Source organism: Mauremys reevesii, linkage group 16 (genome assembly GCF_016161935.1).
Source record: "Mauremys reevesii isolate NIE-2019 linkage group 16, ASM1616193v1, whole genome shotgun sequence".
In the NCBI taxonomy this organism is placed as follows: domain Eukaryota; kingdom Metazoa; phylum Chordata; order Testudines; family Geoemydidae; genus Mauremys; species Mauremys reevesii.
In genome coordinates, this window is record NC_052638.1 from 5679885 (window position 1) to 5704874 (window position 24990).

At 53.3% G+C, this 24990-nt stretch overlaps 1 protein-coding gene across 4 annotated transcripts in view; it reads left to right on the forward strand.

Annotated features, from left to right (window-relative positions):
* TSNAXIP1 (translin associated factor X interacting protein 1) overlaps nt 1-24990 on the forward strand; it is a 60641-nt gene that overhangs the window by 29373 nt on the left and 6278 nt on the right. For all 4 annotated transcript variants that reach the window (XM_039503427.1, XM_039503428.1, XM_039503430.1 and 1 more), the window contains 10 exons: nt 440-636; nt 8860-8995; nt 10652-10821; nt 13739-13898; nt 14202-14332; nt 15579-15707; nt 16641-16802; nt 17788-17897; nt 19090-19213; nt 21634-21740. In XM_039503427.1, the coding sequence (XP_039359361.1) occupies nt 440-636; nt 8860-8995; nt 10652-10821; nt 13739-13898; nt 14202-14332; nt 15579-15707; nt 16641-16802; nt 17788-17897; nt 19090-19213; nt 21634-21740 (1426 nt within the window). The remainder of the gene's footprint in view (nt 1-439; nt 637-8859; nt 8996-10651; nt 10822-13738; nt 13899-14201; nt 14333-15578; nt 15708-16640; nt 16803-17787; nt 17898-19089; nt 19214-21633; nt 21741-24990) is intronic.

Sequence of the window (24990 nt, forward strand, 5' to 3'; positions counted from 1 at the left end):
AGTGGGTAATGAGCTACCAGCTGACTCTACCACACCCATCTGCCATTCCTGAAATCCTGCCATTCCACTCTGGGAGATCTGCTAAAGCAAAACTTGGGGGGTGCTGGCCACCTCTGAAGAAAATCATGGGTGCTCAAAAAAAGCCAGAGATCCTTTTTGCATTTAGTGTTTGGAACCAATATAGATAGCAGTGAATTAAGATCAGCAGCCCACATGGAGCTTATACCTATAGGAAGAGAGATCAGCAGAATACACTCCCAAAAGCTAGAATTCCAAGGAAAGGCAGCCTTCCCTTGCTCACCAGAGCAGGTAGAGGAAAAACTTGCTGGTTTTGTCCCAGATTCCAGTCTTGAACAGTAGGTCTTAGATAGGGCTATGGAATTTGACTCATCTGCCTATTGAATCCTTAATTACGAGATCCCACCCTTTCCTCCTCTAGCTCACCTGAGGGAGAAGATCCGCTCCCTGGAGCCCTTGAAGGCAATGCTGGTGTCTGTGTCAGATGAGTGCACCCGGCAGATCGTGGCACTCCAGGAAGAGGAGAAGGCTGAAATAACGATGCTGAAGAAAGAGAAACTGTATTTGTTAAAGCTTATCGACAAAATGAAGGAGGAGAAGGGCTCCCTGCAGACTCAGGTAAAGTGGGATAGTGATCAACCAGATGTTTCCCACCCCAGCCTTATGCATCTAGTCCCAGACAGCCCAATCCTGCTCCCACTGAATCAATGGGAGCAGCCACAGGCTTCGTAAGGTGCTGATGATTTGGCGTGCTCAGCCTGATTCAGTGCTAATGCAGAGGTCTCCATCACAATGTTCCCTGCAGATGGCACGTTCCACTGTGCTATGCTGTCAAAACTCTTCTGAGTTGTGGGTGTAGGTTTGTCTTTCCTGATGCTTAATTTGTAATGAAAGAGCTGTCAGGGCTCAATCAATTTTTTTACTTTCATAACTGACATAGCAAGCCCAGGGCTGCCAGGGCTATGAACTGCCAAGCCTAGAGGTGCAGTGTTTTCCCCAGCCATCATGTCAATGCTTTTCAGTGTGTCTGTGGACACAATACATGGGATGGGCACATTACTGACACGTGACAAAGCCACAAATGAGTTATTTAGATCCTCCCTCATGAGTGTTGAGAAAAATATTTATAGCAACCACATAACAAAACCTGTTAATCTAAAAGAGATCTAAAAACGGTCTTGATGATAAACACCAATGTCTCATGGCCCTGCGGAGCTGGACGTGACTACTGAGTCCAGCTCTAATTCTCTCTCTTCCAGTGGGATGAAGATCAGACCACAAGACATCAGATATAAAGCCATGACATTTTTATGTATAGAAAGGATGTCCCTGGCCTGGATTTTGGGCAGATGGATTTTCTGTGGGAAATCCCCATTTAGGGGAGGAGGAGGAAATATTTAAAATGGCTAAGACCCGTGGAATACTAGATGAGTCCCAGGGGAGGCGAGAGAGTGGGCAGAGAGCCAGTCAGCAGTGCCTGGGAAATGCATTTGAGCTCATGGCTCCAAAGTGGGTCACATGACTCCCATTTCCATGTCTGTATGTGGGTGTACCTGCATCTACTTGTCCATATTGTAGCTATCATTAATTTTATTGTAGGTGATGCTGGTAGTGACACTTACAGTGAAATATCAGAGGGGTAGCCATGTTAGTCTGGATCTGTAAAAGCAGCAAAGAGTCCTGTGGCACCTTATAGACTAACAGATGTATTGGAGCATGAGTTTTTGTGGGTGAATACCCACTTTGTCGGATGCATGCATGTATCCAATTAAGTGGGTATTCACCCACGAAAGCTCATGCTCCAATACGTCTGTTAGTCTATAAGGTACCACAGGACTCTCTGCTGCACTTACAGCGAAGGCTGCCTAACATTTCCCATTTTATAAGCTTTCAGTTGCTTATAACTTTGTCAAACAAACTGCTCAGGCTAGAATATGAGGTGTCTGTCTGTCACAGGGGTGCACCTCCTTCTGGCCACATCTGGGGATTTGCTCTGCAAGGTCAATGCCACTTCCTGCAGTTGTACTCCAGCACTCTTACTCCCTCAGGATTCATCTGCTCCCACTTTGTGGCTTGGTCCTCTGACCGAGGCCCTGTAGTCCTCCCCTCCCACTGTATCAACATCTCTCAGGACCCACTGACCTAGGCAGTCTTCTCTTTCACTTCCCCCTTAATGGTGCCACTTCTCCAGTGGCTGGTAGGGGAATCCAGCCATGCCCTCTACACGGGATTCCAGCCCAGGGACCTTACAACAACCAGGCACAGTCAGCACAGTCTTATCCCTGGCTGCTTCCTACCTTGCGTCCTCTCACCTCAAGAGTGACTGCAGCTTCTCACTCTGCCACCCGCAGCTGCTCTCAGCTACTGAACTTTATACAGGCCTCTCCTGTCCCTGTCCCTGTCCAGCAGAGCCTTGTCTCTAGTTAGTCTGAGTTCCCCCCCCACCCCCCGCTCCTCCTCCAGGTGCAGGCAAGGAGGTTAATTGGCCCATGTAGCTACCATAACCCCTTCAGCCTTGTGTGGGGTGGACACCCCATGCCCCATCACACTGCCTCGTGGATTGTTTTTTAAGTTTCATCAAGAAGTGAGTTAAGCTGTTGTGACAAAGTGGGGATTTTCCCTTGTTATATTGTATGTGAGCCTACGTGAGTCTTACTGTTTTGCTTGAATGCTGTGTGTGCCTCGGTTTCCCTGCGTATTGCACCAATGTCTAGGTGGTGGGAATAAGGGGGTGTGACTTTTGCGGCGGCTGCTCCAGCTGCCTGCACCGATGCTATGGCCGCCCCTTCGTAACCTGAGACCCAGGAGAGGGATGCAACCAGGTGATTCTTGGCCTGGGAAGCAAGACAAAGGCCAGAGCAGGAGCAACGGGCAGGGCAGGGGCCAGGCAGCTGGAAGCGGGTCAGTCTCCGCTGGCTTGTGACGCAGGGGAAGGATCAGAGCCCTGGCTCTGGGCTCCCCTCCCCACAAGATGGACTTGGCTGAAAGTCACTGATTTCTGTGCTAACAAGTTCTGTCCTACGCTATGTTCCTGTTGACTAATAAACCTTCTGTTTTACCGACTGGCTGAGAGTCACGTCTGACTGCAGAGTTGGGATGCAGGGCCCTCTGACTTCCCTAGGAGCCCTGCCTGGGTGGACTCGCTGGGAGAAGCGCACGGTGTAGAATGGATGCTGAATGCTCCATGGTCAGACCCAGGAAGGTCAAAGCTGTGTAAGCATCTTGCCCTGGAGACAGTCTGCTCAGAGAGAGGAGGCTCCCCCAGAGTCCTGACTGGCTTTGTATGGAGTAGTTCCAGAGCATCACCCCAGTGATTCCATGACGGCTGTTTCTAAAAAAGAAGTTAGGAGAAAACTTATCAAGCTTAGTCTTGAAGCCAGATATGTCTTTTGCCCCCACTACTCCCCTTGGGAGGCTGTTCCAGAACTTCACTCCTCTGGTGGTTAGAAACCTTCATCTAATTTCAAGTCTAAACTTCCTGATGTCCAGTTTATATCCATTTGTTCTTGAAGCTGGAACTTGAAATGGGGCAGGGGTGAGGAAGTGCCTCTTGCTGGCCTCATTAAAATCCACCCACATTTAGCTGACCTGTGATTACTGAGCATCACCATTTGCACCTGCTTAGCTAAAAGCTCCAACCCTTCCATCTGCACTGAGCGTGCTCCAGCCACACGGCGCTTCCTAACATGCTGTCCATCCACACTAAGCATGCTTCTTGCAGCCACAGAGCTAGAACTCCTGACTGGGGATAACGCAGCAGCTGCTGTCACCCCATTAGCCATGGGGAAGGCAGGGGTTAGGCAAGTAAATGTAAGTGTGGGAAGCACAGTTCCCTCTAAATGCAAAGGTCAAGCTCCCCCTCCTCTTCTTGGCTTGAAGGTGCAGCTCGCCAACCCATCCACCGCTCCTTGGCTTGTGCAGTGAAAACTCGCTATTTCAGTCTATTTTAACCACTGGGGGAAAGGAGTTCTGGGCACCAGGCAGGCGCAGACCATGAGTTCCAGTCTCAAGCCTGGTCTACACTAGGCGTTTAAATCGGTTTTAGGAGCGTAAAACCGATTTAACGCCACAACCGTCCACACTAGGAGGCACCTTATATCGATTTTAATGGCTCTTTAAATCGGTTTCTGTACTCCTGCCCGACGAGAGGAGTAGCGCTAATATCGGTATTAACATATCGGAATAGGGTTAGTGTGGCCGCAATCGACGGTATTGGCCTCCGGGAGCTATCCCACAGTGCACCACTGACTGCTCTGGACAGCATTCTCAACTCGGATGCACTGGCCAGGTAGACAGGAAAAGCCCTGCGAACTTTTGAAATTCATTTCCTGCTTCGACAGTGTGGAGAGCTCATCATCACAGGTGACCACGCACAGCTCATCAGCACAGTTAACAATGCTGTCTCCTGAGAATCGAAAAAGAGCCCCAGCATGGACCGCTCAGGAGGTAATGGATCTGATCGCTATATGGGAAGAGGATTCAGTGCTAACAGAACTGCGTTCCAAAAGACGAAATGAAAAAGTATTTGAAAGAATTTCTAAGGCGATGACGGATAAAGGCCACAGCAGGGACTCCGTGCAGTGCAGAGTGAAAGTTAAGGAGCTCAGACAAGCCTACCAGAAAACCAAAGAAGCAAACGGAAGGTCCGGGGCAGGTCAAAAAACATGCCGCTTCTATGCTGAGCTGCACGCAATTTTAGGGGGCTGCGCCACAAGTACCCCACCCCTGACCGTGGATTCCGAGGTGGGGGTTGTAATCTCTGCCATGTCTGAGGATTATGCAGACGGGGAAGATGAAGAGGAAGAAGAAGAGGAAGACCTCGCAGAGAGCACACAGCACTCCGTGAACCCCAGCAGCCAGGAGCTTTTTATCACCCTGACGGAATTACCCTGCTCCCAGCCCTCACAAGCAACTATTCCAGAGAATGACGCCTGGAAGGGAGCTCTGGTGAGTGTACCTTTGCAAATAGCAAACAGTGTTTTTAAGCAAGCCTTTTTAATGATTGATTTGCCCAGAGGACTTGGGATGCATTCGCAGACAGTATAGTTACTTAGAAAAGTTTGTTAACATGTCCGGGATTGAGAGGAAATCCTCCAGGGACATCTCGATGAAGCGCTCCTGTAGGTACTCCAGAAGCCTTTGCAGAAGGTTTCTGGGCAAGGCATCCTTGTTCCGCCCACCATGGTAGGACACTTTACCATGCCATGCATGTAGCAAGTAATCAGGTATCATTGCGTGGCAAAGCATCGCAGCGTATGGTCCCGGGACTGCTGGCATTCAAGAAGCATCCGCTCTTTATCTTGTTCTGTTATCCTCAGCAAAGTGATATCGTTCAGGATAACCTGGTTAAAAATCAGGAATTTAAGTAAGGGGGGTGGCCATTTTTCTACTGGTTTCGTGGAATGCAGCAGCTTAAAAAAGACACTTTCCTGCACGTAGCGAAGCGGGGGGAGGTGAGGAGTGAAAAGCCAATGATATGTTCTGTTTGGTCACCGGTGGGTGGGGGGGAGGGGGAAGGTTGTTGATTAGCAGGGAGCTAGCGTGGTATTAGCCATGCGTTGGGGGGGGGTAAATCACTGAGACAGTGGCTTACCATGGCCGCATGCAAGCTGAATTCTGATGCCTGGACCTGATGTGTCTGTGAGATCTGTAAACCCAGAGCTGCAAGCGGTCACTATTAAGATGAAAAATGCGACCTTGTAGGGAAATCACATGTGCTAGGTGAATAGTGATGTTCACTGTGAAACAGTATAACCATTGTTCTGTAAAATGTATCTTTCTAAATATTTATCTCCCTCATGCAGCTGCAAATTTTTCAAGCGTCCCTCCTCCATCCCAAAGGCTAGCACAGATAAGGCGGAGGAAAAAGAAGACGCGAGATGAGATGTTCTCGGATATTATGGAAGTTACACGCAATGAAAGAGCTCATCTGAATGAGTGGAAGGACATGGTTTCAAATTACAGGAAAGAGGGCAGTGAACGTGAGGACAGGAGGGACAACCGAGATGAGAGGTGGCGACAGGAAGACCGGCAGGAAAATCAGCGGTGGCGGCGGGAAGATCAGCGGTGGCGGGATGCAACTCTGGGGCTGCTGCGTGATCAAACTGACATGCTCCGGCGTCTTGTGGAGCTTCAGGAACGGCAGCAGGATCACAGAGTGCCGCTGCAGCCCCTGTATAACCACCCTCCCCCCTCACCATGTTCCTTAGCCTCCTCACCCAGACGTGTAAGAACGCGTGGGGGGAGGCTCCGTGCACCCGCCCACTCCACCCCCGTGGACAGCCCAACCAGAAGGATGCCGTTACTCTGAATTTTTTTTTAATGGCCTTCTCCATCCCTCCTTTCCTCCTCCCAAAGCACACCCTTACTTCTTTCCCTCTTTTTATAATGAATCAATAAAGAATTCATGCTTTTTAAATATAAGTGACTTTATTTGCATAAGTAAGCTGTACTCGAAGGGGAGGGGAGTTGCTTACAGGGACTGAGTCAATCAAGGGGTTGGGTGTTCATCAACAAACACAGCAGTCACACTGTACCCTGGCCATTGATGAAGCTCGTTTTCAAAGCTTCTCTGATGCGCACCGCTTCTGGTGTGCTCTTCTAATCTCCCTGGGGTCTGGCTGCGCGTAATCAGCGGCCAGGTGAGTTGCCTCAGCCTCCCACCCGCCATAAAGGTCTCCCCTTACTCTCACAGAGATTATGGAGAATACAGCAAGCAGCAATAACATAGGGGACATTGGTTTGGCTGAGGTCTGAGCGAGTCAGTAATGTGCGCCAGCGCCTTTAAACGGCCAAATGCACATTCCACCACCATTCTGCACTTGCTCAGCCTGTAATTGAACAGATCCTGACCACTGTCCAGGCTGCCTGTGTATGGCTTCATGAGCCATGGCATCAAGGGGTAGGCTGGGTCCCCCAGGATAACGACAGGCATTTCAACATCCCCAACTGTTATTTTCTGGTCTGGGAAGTAAGTCCCTTGCTGCAGCCGTTTAAACAGAGTAGTGCTTCTGAATACGCGAGCGTCATGAACCCTCCCTGGCCATCCCACGTGGATGTTTGTGAAACGTCCTTGTGATCCACCAGTGCTTGCAGCACCATTGAAAAGTACCCTTCCGGTTTACGTACTGGGTGCCCTGGTGCTGCGGTGCCAAGATAGGGATATGGGTTCCATCTATCGCCCCCCCACAGTTAGGGAATCCCATTGCAGCAAAGCCATCCACTATGGCCTGCACGTTTCCCAGAGTCACAACCTTTTGTAGCAGCAGCTTAGTGATTGCTTTGGCTACTTGCATCACAGCAGCCCCCACAGTAGATTTTCCAACTCCAAATTGATTCCCGACTGACCGGTAGCTGTCTGGCGTTGCAAGCTTCCACAGGGCTATCGCCACTCACTTCTCTACTGTGAGGGCTGCTCTCATCTTGGTATTATGGCGTTTCAGGGCAGGGGCAAGCAAGTCACAAAGTTCCATGAAAGTGCCCTTACGCATGCGAAAGTTTCGCAGCCACTGGGAATCGTCCCACACCTGCAACACAATGCGGTCCCACCAGTCAGTGCTTGTTTCCCGGGCCCAAAATCGGCGTTCAATGGATAGAATCTGCCCCATTACCATCAGGATCTCCAAAGCGCAGGGGCCCGCGGTTTGAGAGAATTCTGTGTCCACGTCCTCATCACTGTCATCGCCGCGCTGCCGTATCCGCCTCTTACTCGCCTCGGTTCGAAGGTCCTGGTTCAGCATATACTGCACGAGAGTGCGCGAGGTGTTTAAAACATCCACGATTGCGGTATGGAGCTGAGCAGGGTCCATGCTTGCTGTGCTATGGCGTCTGCACGGTTCACCAAGCAAAGCAAAAAAGGCGCGAAACGGTTGTCTGCCACTGTCAGGAAGGGAGGGAGGGGTGAGGCTGTACCCAGAACCACCCGCGACAATGATTTTTGCCCCATCAGGCACTGGGATCTCAACCCGGAAATGCCAAGGGGCGGGGGAGGCTGCGGGAACTATGGGATAGCTACGGGATAGCTACCCACAGTGCAACGCTCCAGAAATCGACGCTAGCCTCGGACCATGGACGCACACCACCGATTTAATGTGTTTAGTGTGGCCGCGCGCACTCAATTTTATAAAATCTGTTTTACAAAACCGGTTTATGCAAATTCAGAATAGTCCCGTAGTGTAGACGTACCCTCAGCTCCTCACAGACTGGTGCTAATGGTTCTGTGCACTTCACAGCCCTTCTTGATTAGCAGAGCCCCATGGCCCTGCATTGTACAGCTGGGGTAACAGAGAGGTTGCACAACGTCACTTCTGGCAGATCTGGGAATGGAAGCTGGGGCCAGATTCTCTGCAAGCCTCTCAGAGGTTCAGATTACGGGGGGATGGTGTTGGGGGGGGTGGCACGGGACAAAGGTGGTTTAAGCTAACTTTGTATATGTACAATATTACAACCAAAAAAAATGTAAAAGAATGCTATTAAGGTTGCAAAGTCAATCACTCAAAAGGAAGGAAATGCCAAAATTAATGCTGCCTTTGCAACCTTAATTTGACCCCCTGGTGCATATGCATTATGATATAGGCTTTAAGTACATGATCATGTGCTGTTTTCCAACACGAGCCTGCCTCATTCAGTGCACAGGGTGGACAGCGCTCTGGGAATGAGCAGCTATTCACTATTTTGTTTTCTCCTCATTGTTGTGTGTGTGGCCCCAGGCCTTATTTACTGCACACTATTCAAACCCTGCTCTGAAGAGAGAACGATTAGTTTTCTCATGGGCTTTTCAACGATGCTCATCTCTACAGTATCTGAGAGCTTGAGTTCAGCCCACCATCCTGTCCCCTGCAGGTGAACAAGCTGCGGAAGAACGTGGCCAAGGAATACATGCGCTACGTTAACGAGTGTGACGCACGCAAGCTGCTGCTAGCAGACCTGAATGAAATGCGCAACCAGCAGTTGGAAATGTCGCTTCGCCAAGTCCAAGGTAGAGAAAGCAAATTTTTGTAAGAGCTTATCCTGCAGCAAGCCCCAAACCCCGAGCCACATAACCAGCATTGCATGGAAGACTCAGCACTCACCTGCTACTTAGCATAACAGGTATTCCGGGGCCAGATCCTGCAAGGTGCTGAGAGCCCTTAGTGCCTTTTGACTTCAGTGGAAGTTGCTGGTGCTCAAGGATCTTGTGACTGGCAGGCTGCACGGTCGAGCCTTCGGAACCAGAGAACCTTCTGGAAGTCCAGGATCTTGAGCATTTGTGTTTACAAAACTGCTCTGAGTTTGTGCCTGTCAGGTTACTTGCCAGTGATAGTGATTCTTTGAGTAGATGGTCCCTGCAGAGTCATCTTCTGGGATGCTTTCACCCCCAGTGCTGCTGGTTGGGAACTTGCTAGAAGGCAGTAGCTTGGTGTCCACATGAGCGCCCCATATCTGGATTTGAATGTTCAGACCCAAAGAGAGCACATCCCTGCTTCTGCTCTGTCCCTTCCCGCCAACCCAAAATCCAGCCTGGGACTTTGAACGTGGGTAAGGAGGGCAGGGAATGTGGGTCTGCAAAGATAATTTACTCCAAGAACTACTGTTCCTGGTAAGTAGCCTTTCTTCCTGTTCTTTATTAGTACTGAGTTTAGTATTGAATGTTTGCATTACAATAGCAGCCAGAGGCACCAATGGGGATTGAAGCGCTATGCAAATACATATTTGCATAAATATATACATATGACCTTCTCATAAACAAACTAGGGAAATATAACCTAGATGGAGTTACTATAAAGTGGGTGCATAACTGGTTGAAAAACCATTCCTGGAGAGTAGTTATCAGTGGTTCACAAGTCAACCTGGAAGGGCAGATCGAGTGGGGTCCCAACCTCCCCTTGTGTATATGATCATTACAGCACTGCCGAGTCTCCCAAATTCTGGCCCTGCTGTGCGAAGCTTCCAGCTGTTCTCCAATCCCCTTCCTCCTCCTCCTCAATTCTGGAGGAGCAGCTCCACATCTGCTCCTCCTTCAGCCCAGCAATTAACTGTGCACCTCCTCAGCCCCACAGCAGATGTGTCCTTCCAGTCCCACGTTTGCTTCTCCTATAGTTCCTGGGTTCTTCAACCTACCTTCCCGCTCCCAGGCCGGGTGTTCCAGGAGGGGCAGAGGCACCATCCTGGCCCTGTTGCTCAGAGGAGGGGAGGGGGGAAGAAGGGATGGAGCCACCCTGAGCTGCTGCGCTCTTTAGTTCCCTCTTCCCCCCACCCCCATTCCATGAGTGGAGTGTCAGCTCCTGGGGAAAGGGGAGAGAGTTCTGTCTGCCCCCTGCAGAAGGCCTGATTGGCTGCTCTTCCCCAGGAGGTGGGGCAGTGGGGAAGGCAGCCAGTCAGATGGGGTTTTCCCCCCTGAGGCAGGGCTGACATTCACAAGAGGACTGGAGATTCTCATGCCATGAGCAGATGGGCTCCAGCCCTAGCCAGTCTCATGTGACTCTTAAACTGTCAAAAGCTGGGAACACCGGGACTGCTGCACTGCCTCAGTAGCGACAGCACATCAGAACCTCTGGGGGCTTTAATAACACTCACCAGAGGACGTGCCTCCAGAGAGTTGGGCTCATGGTCACAGCCCTCCATCTGACTGTGCACTGACGACTGTTGTTTAAAGAGGTCAAGGGTGAAGACTTGGTCAAGGTAACGCTGGCATTGAAGATAGCTCGGCAGGACCTCACGAAAGCCCAGGTGGAGCTGAACACGATGAAAGCAGATTACGGAGACGTTGTACCCAGGAGAGACTTCGAATCGCAGGAGAAGAAATATTCTGATCTGTTTGAGAAGGTGATCATAAGGCTGTGTCTACCACACAAATACCATCCTGTATCTTGGGGTGCAGGCTGAAGTATAGACTAAGCAAACCCAGGAGGTGCTCACTCCAACCCTAACTTGTCCCGTTGCACCTGACCTGGCTCTTGTCTGTAGGCACAAGGAGATAGGGTAGGGAGGAAACGGTAATGCAGAAGTGCCTGCCTGTTGACAGTTTGGATCTCAGCCTTAGCAATATTTCAATACATCGTTTAATTCCTCCCCGCACATAAATGTCACATCCCCTTGATTGGGGCTTCCCATAGAACAATTAAAGAGCCACATCTGGACAGCTGTAACCTCTGGATTCAAAGCACGGCTGGTTTTGCTGTGGTGTATTAACAGTAATATACAGAGGTGGAGAGGTGTTGGTTAGCATAAATATCCTCTGTGTAGCCTGCTCTCTTACTGGTAATAAGAGTCAATTTTAGCGGCATGTAGTGCTGTAAATCACTGTATAAATCAGGTAATGAAGTTAGGTGTCTCTTACACCATAGCCCTCTCCATAGCTCGGTTTGCTGAAAGCAGCACGCAGCTGGCAGTTTGTGCTTGCCTGGTGGTGCTGCTGCATTTCCCTCTGGTATGAAATGGGTTCCTTAGCCTTCTGTGGCTCCAGGATCGCCATGCTGCTCGCTGACTGAAGACATTTCCCCAAGCTGGACTGAGGGCTGGAATAGCCTCTGTTGTAGGTGGCTCACTTTGTTTGTTTGCCTCCTTTTCAGAGCACATAGCGTGAGCGCTCGGCTTGCAGTGCACACACGCAGGAGCAGCGCCTCTTCTCCTACAGTTCAGCAAAGGACATAATGAACAAAACTGAGCCAAGTCCCAGGCCTAGCCCTGCTCCTGAGCTGTCATGGGCTAGGAGGGGTCATTCCGTCCAGCTCCCAGCTGGGCTAGAGCCCAGAGCAAGGAATCACTCATGTCAATCTGTAGCAAGCCCACTGGTTGTTTCAGGATCATTCCTGCCATTGGTCAGGGTGCAAAGGAGAGAATGGGGGCATGGACGGGGTTTGGCTCAGAGTAACTCCTCTCCTCTGAAAGAAACAAAGAGCTGCCTGATAGACTGGAAAAAAATTGATGTATTATCAAGGGGTCTAGCTTGGGGGTGCCCAAATTTGCTTTTTGAGCACTGCCCAAATTTGCATTAAAGGTGAACTGCAAAAAACATATATAGTGTGTGCACCTTTTTTGCTTCCCTCTGATGGGTTAAGGGGGCCTGGCAGGTTTCTGATGCTTTTCTGCCTGGTTGTTACATTAGAAATACTAGGCCTTCTGTATCTGTTTTTGCTGGAGGAAAGGCTCTCAGCTCCTTCAGTTACAGGGAAGCAGATGTTGAATTTTTCACAAAGAGAACTTTTCTCCCCGGAGTTTGAGTTATAGATAAACAGAAACAGAATCATAAACAAACAATGAAGGTGTGAATAAAACTCCCTTTCCCTCCCTCTCAGGGTTTGGTTTCAGTCATAATCTTGCTAGTCCTTCCATCCTTCAGAAGGACTGGTAGCAAAAACAGGTCACTTCAGACCAGGTATTTCTCAAGTAACAAACAGATGCATGTCAAGCTGTCCTGCATTGGTTCAAGAGCGTGGGTACCAACCTCGGGGCAGACTGTTAAGAATCAGGGCACAAACCCCAATGTGGTTGTGAGTTCTATACTTAGATTTCACCAACCAATTATGAAGTGTGAACTCCTCAGGCATTGTAACAGCCTTACCATGGAGTCACAGACAGTCCCCCTGGGGTGCTCCAATCTGTCTTGCCCCAGGTCAATTGCACCTGAGATCTCACACCAAAGACAAGACTGGTAGCCTATTCTATAATAAACTATATACCAATTTATTAACAGGAAAAGGAAATAAGATTTATTTACATGATTACAGCACCTAAACAGATACATACAAATGAGTTAATCTTAAATTTCCAAAGTAACAGAAGGTTCTGTAATAAGCAAGTTCTGTATGTCCTTTAGGGCTAAACCAGGCTAAGCAGCTGGGGAACTTTTGCTTATGCCTAGTAATCCTGGTTCCCCGGAGTCCAAGTAGCATAAAGATACAGTTCCTCGTTCTTAGGCCTTTTTATTCCCTTCCCCATTTCAGCTTTGAGATGCAAACTCAACTGAGGGAGGAATTCACTTGCAAGACTCCTCTTCATGCAGTGGGAGGAGAGCAAACAACAAAGCCTTATACCTTCTTTAATGCTCCTCTCTAGTAGTTAATGTCTCTCTGTCTGGTGATTTACACAGGTTTACAACACAAACACTCAACCATTACCTTATCACATGGGATACAGATGTTATAAGGTGAGATGAACGCAGGCAGCAACTCACAAGCATTCAGTAGTGTCTAAACACTAAACTCACTTTTATAATTCTAATACCTATTTTAACAATACTGTACACACGGGGAGCCAGGCTGATCCCAGGTAGGTATTTGACAGTGTTCAACTGAGGCATGGGGACTTTGGCATGAGCTGGCACCTGGTCTGCCAGCAGCACAGTGCCCCCAAGACCTTTTTCTTAAAGAACAAAACAAAAAGCCCATTCAAGCCAGCCCTCTTTTACACCATAAGAAAAAAAATTACAAAAATTATTTTCAGTTCACCTTTAAAAAGCAGCAATTCCCCATCAGTGTGGCAGCTTTCAGAGGCTACAAGTCCCAGGAAAAGATGCTCTGCTTGATCTGGGTGGCCAAGTGGAATGTTGCATCCCAGGGCTCCACCTCCATTCTAAAGATGAGCAGCCATACTCTAGGAAGCTATGGACTACCCCAAGCTCACCTATGCTGCTCTTTGGCCACCTCTGGTCTAAAATTCAGTCTGAAAAGGGATTGAAGAACTGTGAGAAGTCCAGAGCCATCAGCACTGGTTTATCTCTGCCCCACTTTCCTTTTGTTAGATGGAAGTCCTGCAGAAGGATTTCGATGACCTCCAAAAGGAGTATGACACTCTGCTGGAAATCCACCAAGAGACCGTGGAAGAGCGAGACCGGTTCTACAACGAACTCCAGCAAGTTCAGCGCAGCTCCACCCCCCGGCCTGACTGGGCAAAATGTGCAGGTACCAGGCTCTCGTTGATGATGATTTGCTTTGGACATCCCATCTCAAAGTGCTGTGAGTTTGTTAACCTTTGGGCACAGTGCAAAGCCCCATTTCCTCCACGTAGGCTTTTATGGAGGAGGTGGGACTGGCAGCTGGAGGGGCTCAGTGACTCTTGTTTTGTACTGTGTGTTTAACGTAAGGGCTGAGCACCAACAGAGATCTGTACAAATCTAAAACTCCCACCAACATCACACCCAGCTGGAGGACATCCTGGGAGTGCTCTCCTTCCTTCAACAGCTCAGTTTGTTTCTGCTCTTACAGAGGTGATTTCTGGTGGGCCTGAGCGGTGGAGCTATCTGGAAGAGGGGAAGACCAGTGACCAGCTGGTGGATGTCCTTCTGGAGGAAATAGGAACAGGAGTGCTGAAGGAGAAGGACTCCTTCCCCGGGCTGGTATTTGTGTTTCATTCTTGGTTGCTTTGCTCTGGTGAGAGGACTTGGTAATACATATCTGACTGTTGGCAAAGTAGGGAAGACCCTTTCCCATTCGGAATTACACTGCTGTTTTCATGGTTGCAATATTGATACATAAAGATGAGATTGTTAGGGTACTTGTTTGCTGGAAGCCTTAGGCCAAGGACAACCAGCTGCCCTCTTGCTAGAGAACAAATCTCCAAGTTGAGATTTACCAGCAGCTACTGAAAGTGAGAAGTATTAGCTAAGAACTTGTTGCCCAGGAGTTACTGGGCTAGGGGTGTCGTCTCCCTGCCAGACACTGCCTATTGCTTGTGACCTGCGATAGCCACACTTCGCCTCTGTGTCTTCCCTAGCCCCCAAACATACAGGTGACAAATGCTGCATTATATAAAGATCTTCCCTAACAGGCAGCTCAGTAAACCCCACGTGTTGTGACTGTTTACAAGCAGTTGATCTGTCATGTGTGGATTCAGATTTCCTTTCGCCTTCCCTCGTGAGTTGGTGACTCCCGCTCACAACATGTCTCTTCCTCCTTAGTTTTCTCCAGGAGCTTGAATGGTTTTATCCTCTCCTAGGGAGTTTTCTGCATCACTGCTGGAGGATGTCCCCCCATTTTTGTTACGTTGAAGCCCTTGTCCCTCCCCCTCGTTGTGGCTAAGGTAGATCAGAAGGGACTCTTTCCTTTAGCAGCTACTCAGTACACTTGCTAAACTGTCCCCAGAACGCAGACCATGTTGAGTGATGCCAGGCACTCCCGTCAAACTGCATGTCAGAGGTCAGGGAAATGTTACGCCTCCCTGGGAAATAGGCATTCACTAATATGGGCTGGAGGATTACCCAGCCTGTGTGTGTCACCTGTATGACACACTCACCATCGGTGTCTGGGGAACATTGCTCTGTACCATGAGGCATGCACAGAAGTTGTGTTCACAGCTGTGTGGGTGCAATGGGGTTAAGATGGGAGTCATGGATGTAGCAAGGGTTGATCTAGCCCACTGCAAGGGGGAAGAGATGCGCCTAGTGCAGACGCCAACTGACTCATGTCCACCCTTGTGGCTTCATTGTGGCACCAGACCTACCTATGAAACACTGGGGATGAAAGAACCTGTCCCACCTTGTGAGCTTACCCAGAGACACAAACCTTTTCCATGGCTCCATAGTCTATGGAAATAGCTTCTTTGCTACCTGATGTGAATTCCTGTTGGTCTTCTGTATTGTCTAGGGCAAAGGGGACAAGGTCCCTGTGTACCTGAGGTATGAAGGCCAGGTGAAGAACAAGAAGCTGAACAAAAAGGATGTGGTGAACATCCTGAAGGAGATCTGGAAAGAGAAAGTTTCAGCAGATCTGCAGGTTCTCTTTATCCTGTTTTTTTCCATAACTAAAACCCACTTGATTCCTTGCAGTCAGCTACTGGGACAGTCCTGCTGGCTGGAAGGGGTTGGGAAGACAGGGCTGCACCCAAGCCACAGTTCATATCACTCTCTGACCCTGTCAACAGAGGATGCAGTAGGAGCAAGTCATTTTGCTGTTTTCCAGCCCCCCTTCCCCAGTGTCACTTCTGGGATGTACCTGCCTGCTGCTATCCTGATGAATGATGGTGCTCCTGTGACCAGGACTCCAGCATGGCTAGGCAGTGCCTTGCCGTTGTGCCAGCCATCCTGGCACAGGGGCCTAACAGACATAAACCACACACCCAAAGTACCATGCAGCCTACTAACTAAGCTGAGGACCAGGGGGCCTTAAGGCAGCTACGAGTGTCACTGTGGTCAGCAGGAAGTCAGGGAATCTTCTAGCATGACACTGATAACAGTGCTGTCATGGTTCTACAGAGCAGAGATCAGGCCCCTTCCTTAGCCAGCAGGGCGGGGGGTGCTCCGCTCCTGGTGTGACACTGATGGGCTTAGGGAAAACCTGCCCACCCCTCCCTGGCCAGAATGGCATTGTCCAGATGTGCTGGCAGAGGGCAGGATGTGCAAATGTGTGGTTCCAAACCAGGGCATGGAGGGCCCTACGAATATGGGGTGGGAGGAGGAGTTGTAGTGCTCAGCCCAGTGGCCACTCTTCAGTTGGGAATATCTCCTGTTTAGGGACAGGGAGTGATATCCACTGCTCAGGTCCAGGGGACAGCTGGAGTTACTGTGCTTCATCCAGCTGTGAACACCCTCAGGAGAAGGAAGGTGGCCTGGGTCTTCTCTGGTGTTTGGAGCTCAGGAGCAGCTCTGAAGGGATCAGCCCCCTCCAGCCTCAGACTGTTTTCTGGAGCAGCTGTCTTGTTTTTTGCAGAAAGGGAAGCAATCCAGCCTTCCAGAGTTCTTCCTTAGCTACCTCCAGAAGAAGTATGGAGACTCCTCTGCCTTTGAATGGGCTTACACCATTTATGAAAACATCAAGCTGTACCGATCAAACGAAGCCATGAGCTTGTTCTATGACATACTGAGTGGGAAGGTGAGTGGCCCAGGAACCTGATGTCCTACCTCTGCTTCCTTGAGTGTGAGAGTGAGGGAAATGGGGGATAGCCCTGTGGGGAGCTGAGCACCCGCGCACCCCACTGCTCACAATGAGAGTGAGGGTACTCAGCACCTTGTGGAAACTCTCAGGTACCTATTGGAAGGCCCCTGTTCTTTCAGGAGCACTGATCACATCACACCCTCCCACTGGTGTCAGAGGGCCACAGTTTGCTCAGCTATGTACTTACAACCCCCTTCGCTCCCCAGACGTCTAGTCCTTTACACTCCACAAAACAGCATGGCTCCCAGCTGCAGTGCTCCCATGTGCTGGGCAGCCCAGCCGGGCTCATTCTCACCCTCCCTGGTCTACGGAGATGGAAAAGTCTCCTGCATTTCCTCGTGCCTCTGGCTGTATTCCTCCTACGCCGCCAGTACCCTGTACACACCCTGCTCTGGATACTGCATAGAAACGGCAGCCCAGGAGTTACATCCGTCCTGCTCAAGAGTGGGTGAAGGCATGGATACCCTCAACCATGAGGGCAATGAAAGTCTCCATCCTCTGGCTAAGAAGCTGACTTTCATGCAGCTGTTCATTGCATGTGGGGCTGTCACAGCAATCCTGTCTGCTGCCCATTAAGGTGAGAGATTGCCTCAGCACCATGCCTCATGTGTTGTGCAATGTGCTGGTTTTCTGGCTGCTACGCTCCACCCCAGAAAGGGCTGCTCTTCACTGGTCCAGTATGTCATTGCACAGGAACCGCTTTGGAAGGATGGGTGTTCTGTAATAAGTGAATAGAATACCAGCCTTGGGGGGGTGGGGAAGCACCATCTGTCTTGCTTAATTATTTGTAAATCACTGGAAATGAGGTGCTGCCTCTGGGTGGTGCCATCTTCCCCATTACTGCCCTGACTTTCCTTCTACTCTGGGAGTCTAGCCCCTCGGAGGTGCTGTCCGTGACCCGTGGACCCTTCCTGTTTCACAGGTGGATGAAGGACTATACCATGGCCAGAACCAGCTCATCGCCAACCTGCTGAAGGAGCTGATGGCCAGCGACAGCTCAAACAGCGGAACGCTCATGACGGAACAGTTCAGGTAAGAGGTGCTGCGGCTGTCCAAGCCCTGCCATCCAGGGGAGAAGAGCTTAGAGCTTCATAGTGTTTAAGGCCAGCCAGGTCCATTCGATCACCCACTGTGACCTGTATATCACCCGCCACTACATTTCACCTAGTTACCCCTACACTGAGCCCAAGGACTCAGTTATGCCATATTATTGTAGTCCCCAGGAGACTCACTGTTGTGTGCCACAGGCAGAGAACAGGAGAGACAGGTGCCCCGTTGCCTCAAGCCCCTGTGATGTCAGGGAATGAACTAGTCGGAAGTAGAGTTGCCTTGCAATGCCAGTTTCATCAGCAGGTTTCACTGGTTCTCTCCCCTGTGCACGTGCCAGCAGAGAACACCAGTTCCATGTGCACCATCTGCATCTCTGTCCTGGGCTACATTCTGCCCTCAGATAACTCTGCACACTGCCAAAGGCTTCAGTAGAAGTTATGAGTCCATCAGAGGGCAGAATCTCGCCACTCTGCTAACAGCTGTATTACAAGACTCAGGCTAAGACACCCTGTAACACTCTGGCACTGGCGAAATGAGTCGTGGTTTGGGGTCCGATTTTCTGAAGTGCTCAGGACCAGGTTGCCAGGTGCTCAGCACCCACAGTCTGGAGCAGATTTCCAAAAGCATTCGGCACCCACCTTGCAAAGCTCTGCTGGAGTCTGGCCACGTATTTTGGTGCCCAGAGGGGAGCCTAGGTTCTTTGGGAAATTTGGCACTGACTACAAGGACAAAGCACATCTGAACATTCTGTTTTAAGGATAATTTTTGCTGATTCTTGCCTAGTTAAGCAACCGTTGTAGCAACCGGCAAGTGCCAGATTCCCTGGGAGATGTCCTGATAGAACCATCCATTCAAGTTGGGGCCACATTTTCCCCAAGAGCTCAGCACCCAGCACGCACACACATGCTGAGCTCTAGTGTAAACAGGGCCCGTGTTTTGATGCCTGCTCAGGAGCTGAACTCATCTGAAGATCCTGCCCTGATTGCAAATGCTGAGCTCTTAAAAACCTGCTCCTGGAGTGCTGGCCTCTGGGGGTGCTACATGGCTAACAGCGTGATGCACGGCCATGCACCCCTTGATTGGAGAGCCTGGTCACACTCAGAGTGTGTGCCCATGCACACGCTATTGTACCACACATACCTGTGTTTGTGTGTTCCTCTCTTTCTCCATACAGCCTGGCACTGAGGGCAGCTTTTCCCTTGAAAAGTAGTGATCAGATCCAAGAACTAATAGATGCGAGCAGGTACAGGGCAGAAAGCCCAGAGGACCTCATTGACTACAGATCCTTATTCATGGAGGTAGGCTGCAGCTTCCTTACTCTTTCTTCTGGTTTAGGTTTAGCTAAGGAAGAATGGTTTGAAGCCACATGCTAATGGAACTGCAGTCCCCACTGTAGCATCTACATCCTGAAAGCAGCCTACAAAGGATGAAGATGCACCTCATGCCCTCATTTATGATGAGTAAAGGAGGCCTGTAGCATGGCTCACTCACCCTTGCACTGGTGTGGGGCATTGCCTCCAGCTCCAGCACCTCCTGCTGGCCACTTGTCTCTAGCCCCAAGTCTTCTGTGGCTCTACCCTCCGGCCAAGTCACTTGAGTTCAGACGCCTTCCAGGATCTCAAACAAATCCAACCAAAACTGAACAGTTCTCCTGTCCTCTTGGGCCATTGACGTCTTTTCCTCTCTACTTCCCTGGCAGGAGCCTACACTGTCCCTGTTGTCTCTGTATACGCACCCTAGGCTTCTCTCACTCATCTGAGCTCCTTCAGTCTACTTATTATGGCTTAGCTCTGCCCCCTCCAGCCAGGAGCCAATTCGCTATTCACTCCCCCAGTGCACAGCATGACTAATTGGGTGCATTTGCTAGCCTTGCAGGTGATGGAGGTTAAGCCCCATCACAAGGCCTCAAAGCTTCTTCACCTTTGTTTTTTCCATTAGAAATATAGGTCTTGCCTGCTCTGGAGGACTCTGGTGATGGGGGGGTGGGATCCACAAAGGGACTTAGATGCCTTAACCCCAGACTTAGGTGCCTAAGTCCTGATTTTAGGCTTCACTGCACTATGCAGAACCCAGTGAGGAGCAGAGTTAACCTTCCTTATGTTTGTGAGGTTAGAAAAGTATTTGTTGTAACAAACCCCGCCCAGCTGATCTGTCTCCATGTCTCCTCACTGGCCGGGGGTATCATCAGCCAGCCACAACCAGTTACTCTTCAGCCCTTGGTTCTGGGCTCCATTTTTTGTCCCAGTCGTGACAAACTCACAAAAGCAAACCAAAACTTCCAGCTGGGGCTTCACCAGCCACCCCTCCTGGGGTTTCCCAGCTGGCATCTCCCTTCCCCAGGGAAACGGCCCCTTCCTGCAGCTTCTCCCTGCAGGCCCCCCTCAATGGAGCCACTTGCTGGCTTTGATAATCACTTCCTCCCCTCCCGGCCGGCTCTGACAACCGACCAGGACGGACTGATCCCAGGTCTCTGGCCACCCTGTCACATGACATCAGAAGGAAGCAAAAATGGGCATGAGCCCAGCGTTCAGGAACATCGTTTGCAAGTATCCTGCACCATTTCCAACAAAAGCCAAGGCTGAAGCCACAGCCTCTAACACACACCCTGCTTAAATCCCAGCCCTTCGTGACTTGACTTAGGCCTGGTCTACACCGGAGTTAGGGTGACGTAAGGCAGCTTATGTCGCCCTAACTCTGTAAGCGGCTACACAAAAACAGCTCCCAGCAGTGTAACCCCAACGTAACAACTCCACCTCCGTGAGGGCCGTCGCACTTAGGTTGATGAATTTAGAGTGACTGAGCAGCAGCAGGTCAGCTCCTGCCTGAGCCAGTCTCCCCTCTCTCCACCCCAGTCTCCGGGCAGTGGGGCTAAGGCTCTGCTTCTCCTGGGGGTGGGGAGGCTCCACATGTGTAAAGTGCTGGAGGAGCCTCTGCTGCCACCAGCTGTGTGTATTAAGTGCCAGTGTAGTGAGGTGCAAAGTCCACCTTTTAACATCACTCCTACAGCATGTGCTCACTGCAGGCTTACCCCCACCCCACCGTTCCCATGTATAACTCCTGGCCTGGGCTGGCTTCCTGGCTGGGGTAGAGACTAGATGCCAGGTGGGCTCTGACCTGCCTACTTTGCAGCAAGGATGCAGCTGGAGCCCAGGTAGAAGAGCTCAGGTTTTGATGGTCCTCCAGTGCTCCCCACAGTCCCTAAAACCTGTATTATCTGCCCCTTCTACCTGCTCATGTCTCACTCACTGCCTGTGCACTGGAAGTCCCCTGCCAGTCTCCACACGCTTGGTCAGCATTTAACCCTCCATTCCACATGCCGTGCTTCATGTCCCCAGAGCTCAGCTCCCCTCAGTCCCCATCCCAGCATGCTGCTAGCTGGCCAGAGGAGCACACCAGCACTCTGGCTGGCTTGGGTAGGAAAGCAGCAGGGAGTGGGATTCTGGGCACTGCACCCAAAATCTTTGCTCTCTCTGAAAGCAGCTCCAGGCGGCTGGCAGAAGTGGGGATCAGTGGATGCAGCAGCTATCAGCAGCCAGAGCACTGGTTACACCCCAGTCCTGCTGGCACAAAGGATGCTGCTTCAGTGCATTAAGAGCCCCCAGATCCAAGTCTTTAATACACACCCAGGGGGGTGGCTGCCTCTGTCCTGCTGGGGCTTGCGGTGGAGCAGTGCACAAGAGCCAGGCTCTGGGGCTAAGGGCCCTGCTGTCTCTTTCAGGATGAGGAGGGCAACGCTGAGCCCTTCATTGCGAAGATCAGGAGCCAGTACGCTAGCGAGAAGCAGGAGTATCTGAGAGAACTGAGGAACGAACTGGGCCACGCGCCGTGAGTAGCTGAACTGTTCAGATCCCATGTTTTCTGTTCCCCTCTAGGATTGCGAAGAAACCCTGTGGTGGGCGCAGCATCCTCTGGTGCAGCTGCCTGGCAGTGAGCTCAGGGTGCTCACAGTGCGCAGGGGTGGGGAGTGAGCCAGTGTGGGTAATAACTCAGAAGGGACAGTGCAGTAACTGGGGCGAGCCAGCCGGAACAGGGCCAATGCTTTTGGGAGCTCTCCAAAGGCACCGGATGTGGAGCGTGTGGTCACCACTGGGACGGACCCCGCTGTACAGACAGAACGGGCAGCCCCTGCTCCAAAGGGCATACGCAGCCTAACAGACGAGATGGAGAGGTGGACAAGGCAAACCAGCGTACTGGGGCGCGTGCAATTTCTAGCTGGCCAGCAGCAGCAATCATCATGCCACCTACCTAGCCGAGGAATCGTTCAGAATTCAACCCTCTCCCTCACCTAGCAGCTGCTCAGAGCAACCCTCAGCTTAGTGCTGCCAAACGGAATGGGCCACCTTTCAGGAGAGCGCTTCCTAAAGGCAGCCTTTCCCATTGTACAGGAACTCCTCACTTAAAGTCGTCCCGGTTAACATTGTTTCGTTGCTGATCAATTAGGGAACATGCTCGTTTAAAGTTGTGCAATGCTCCCTTCTAACATCCTTTGGCAGCCGCCTGCTTTGTCTACTGCTTGCAGGAAGAGCAGCCCGTTGCAGCGAGCTGGTGGGGGCTTGGAACTGGGGTGGACCAGCAGGCCGCGCCCAGACATATGGGGCCTGGGGGGGCCCCCCCCGCTGCAGGCGCTGGGGGCTCTGGGGCTTTGCCCCCTGCTGCCCCTCCTGCCGCCGGGCCGCCCCCCGCCGCGCCAGCAGCCCCTCTGCCCGCCCCCCCGCCGGCTGAGCCGCGGCGGGCGCCCAGCCGCCTCCGCCGCCGCCAGCAGGCCTGCCCCCCCTGTCTCCGGGCCCGGCTGCGGGCGGGCAGCCGGCAGCTGCTGGCTCAGGCTGCAGGCAGCCAGAGCCCTCCTCTCCCGGCTGCTGCAGGGGGGGCAGCAGCTGGCAGCCCAGGCAGCCCAGAGCCCTGCGCAGGCCCTGGGCGCCCCCAGAGCGAGGCAGCTGGGGCTCTCTGAGCAAAGCGGCTGGGGAGCGGGGCCAGCAGCCCCCCGCGCTTGGGGGCCCAGCCCCCTCTTTAAGCCCCAGCTGCAGGGCAGGCCAGCCCCTTCTGGGCTCGCTCGGGTGAGCCCCGCAGCTCTCTGGGCTCTGGGCAGGGCTGGGCTTTCAGCCAGCTGCCCCTGAGCCGGCTCAGGGCTGCTGGGGCTCTGCTGGCTGCTGAGCCCGAAGCCTCAAGCAGCCTGGCCATGCTGGGCTTTGCTGGGCTTGCCCAGCCTCTCTGCGGGCTGCGCCAGGGGAAGGCCGGCTCTGGCTGCCCTGCAGGCAGCCAGCTCCCTTCAGGCAGGGCAGCCAGCGCCAATCCCAGCTGCCTGCCGAGCAGGGGCTGCCTGGAGCCCAGGGCAGCCAGAGCCAGCTGCCCCAGCCCTGATTGCAGCTGGCCGCTGGCCCTGCAGCGGCTCTGCAGGCTCCTGCCCTCTGAGCCAGCAGCCAGCTGCGCAGCCCAGGGCAGGGCTCTGGGCCCAGCCCCAAGCAGCTGGGTTCCCAGCAGGCCCAGCCCAAAAGGCAGGCCAGGCCTCTTTGCCTCAGGCAACCCAGAGCCAGCTCAGCAGCCAGCAGGCAGCGCAGCTGCCGCTAGCGGGAAGCCGCAGCTGCCTGTTGGCCTGCCAAGCCAGCAGGGCTCAGGCCTGGGCTGGGGGCTGCAAGGCTCTGGGGGGGGGCGGGCAGCAGGCCAGCCTGGCCGCTGCTGCGGCTGCGCAGCGCGCGCGCGCTCTTGCGCGCCGCCGGTCCCTGCTGGGGTCCCTGCCCCCGCGCTTCCGCTTGCTCCTGCCTGGGGATGGCGCAGCCCCCCCACAGCGCGGCGCAGCGCCAGCCGGCCTGGATGCAACGGACAGGCGCTCGGAGCGGCGGGCCGGCGGCGGGACGCACGAGCCATCTGGCCGCCGGGGCCGCCGCGGCGCCCGCGCCGCCCTGCGCCTGGCCGGGGACCTGCCCGGCTCAATGCGCGCCCGATGCAGCCTGCCTGCGCGCGCCGCGCGCGCTGGGGAGGCGCCTGCGCCCGGCCAGCGCTGGCTCTGCCTGCCCCTGGCCCCAGCAGCCCCAGCCCCGGGCAGCAGCTCTGGCGGGCAGCCCAGCAGGGAGCTGCAGCCCAGCCCCCTGCAAGCCCGCGGCAGGATTCCAGGGCTGCTGGGCCATAGGCAGCAGGCGGCCCGCCCCAGCCCTCACAGCCCAGGCCCCGCTCTGAGCCCCGCCCTGGGCAGCGGCAGGCTCCCGGCCGCCCTAAAGAGCTCAGGGGGGCGGCCGAAAAGGGGGCCCGGGCCCAGCCTGCAGCAGGCCGCCGGCCTGCCGCCGGGCCTCGGGGCCCCCCGCCCCCTGGGCTGGGGGGCCCGGGCTGGGCAGGGCGGGCAGGCCCTGTTGCAGGGGCTCCAGAGGGCTCGGCTCCAGCAGGCAAGGGCTCCAGCCAGCGCTGCTCCCAGCCGGGCTCAGCCCCTCCCCCCTCCTGCCCCAGCCCCTTCCCCCCAGCCGCCCCCCCCCCCCCCCCCCCCCCCCCCCCCCCCCCCCCCCCCCCCCCCCCCCCCCCCCCCCCCACCCCGCCCCCCCGCCCCCCCCCCGACCCCCCCCCCCCCCCCCCCCCCCCCAGCCCCCCCTCCCCCCCCCCCCCCCCTCCCACCCCCCCCGCCCCCCCACCCACCCCCCCCCCCCCCCCCCCCCCCCCCACCCCCACCCCCACCCCTGATAAACCTCCCTCCCCCCCCTATCCCCCTGCTGCCCCCTCCCCCCCCCCTCCCCTGCCTGTCTCCCTGCCCCCCCCTGCTCCCCCTCTCCCCTCCCCCCCCCCTCCTCCCCCCCTCCCCTCTCCCCCACCTCCCCACCCTCCCCTACCTGCCCCACTCAGACCAGCTCCCAGCAACCCCCCTCCAGCTCCATGCAGCTGCCTCCCCCCTGCTCCCTGAGCCCCCCCCACCCCCCCCTCCCCCCAGCACCCACCCCCAATCCAACCCTTCTCCTGCTCAGTTTGGGCAGCTTCAGTGCTTTTGCTCATTTTTTTTTTCCTTTTACAATTTTTCCCTGCAAGGTGCCACTGAAGGAGAGAGAGTGGAGAGAGGCCTGAACAGCCTGCAAAAGGCAAAGGAAGGAGGGAGGGAAGG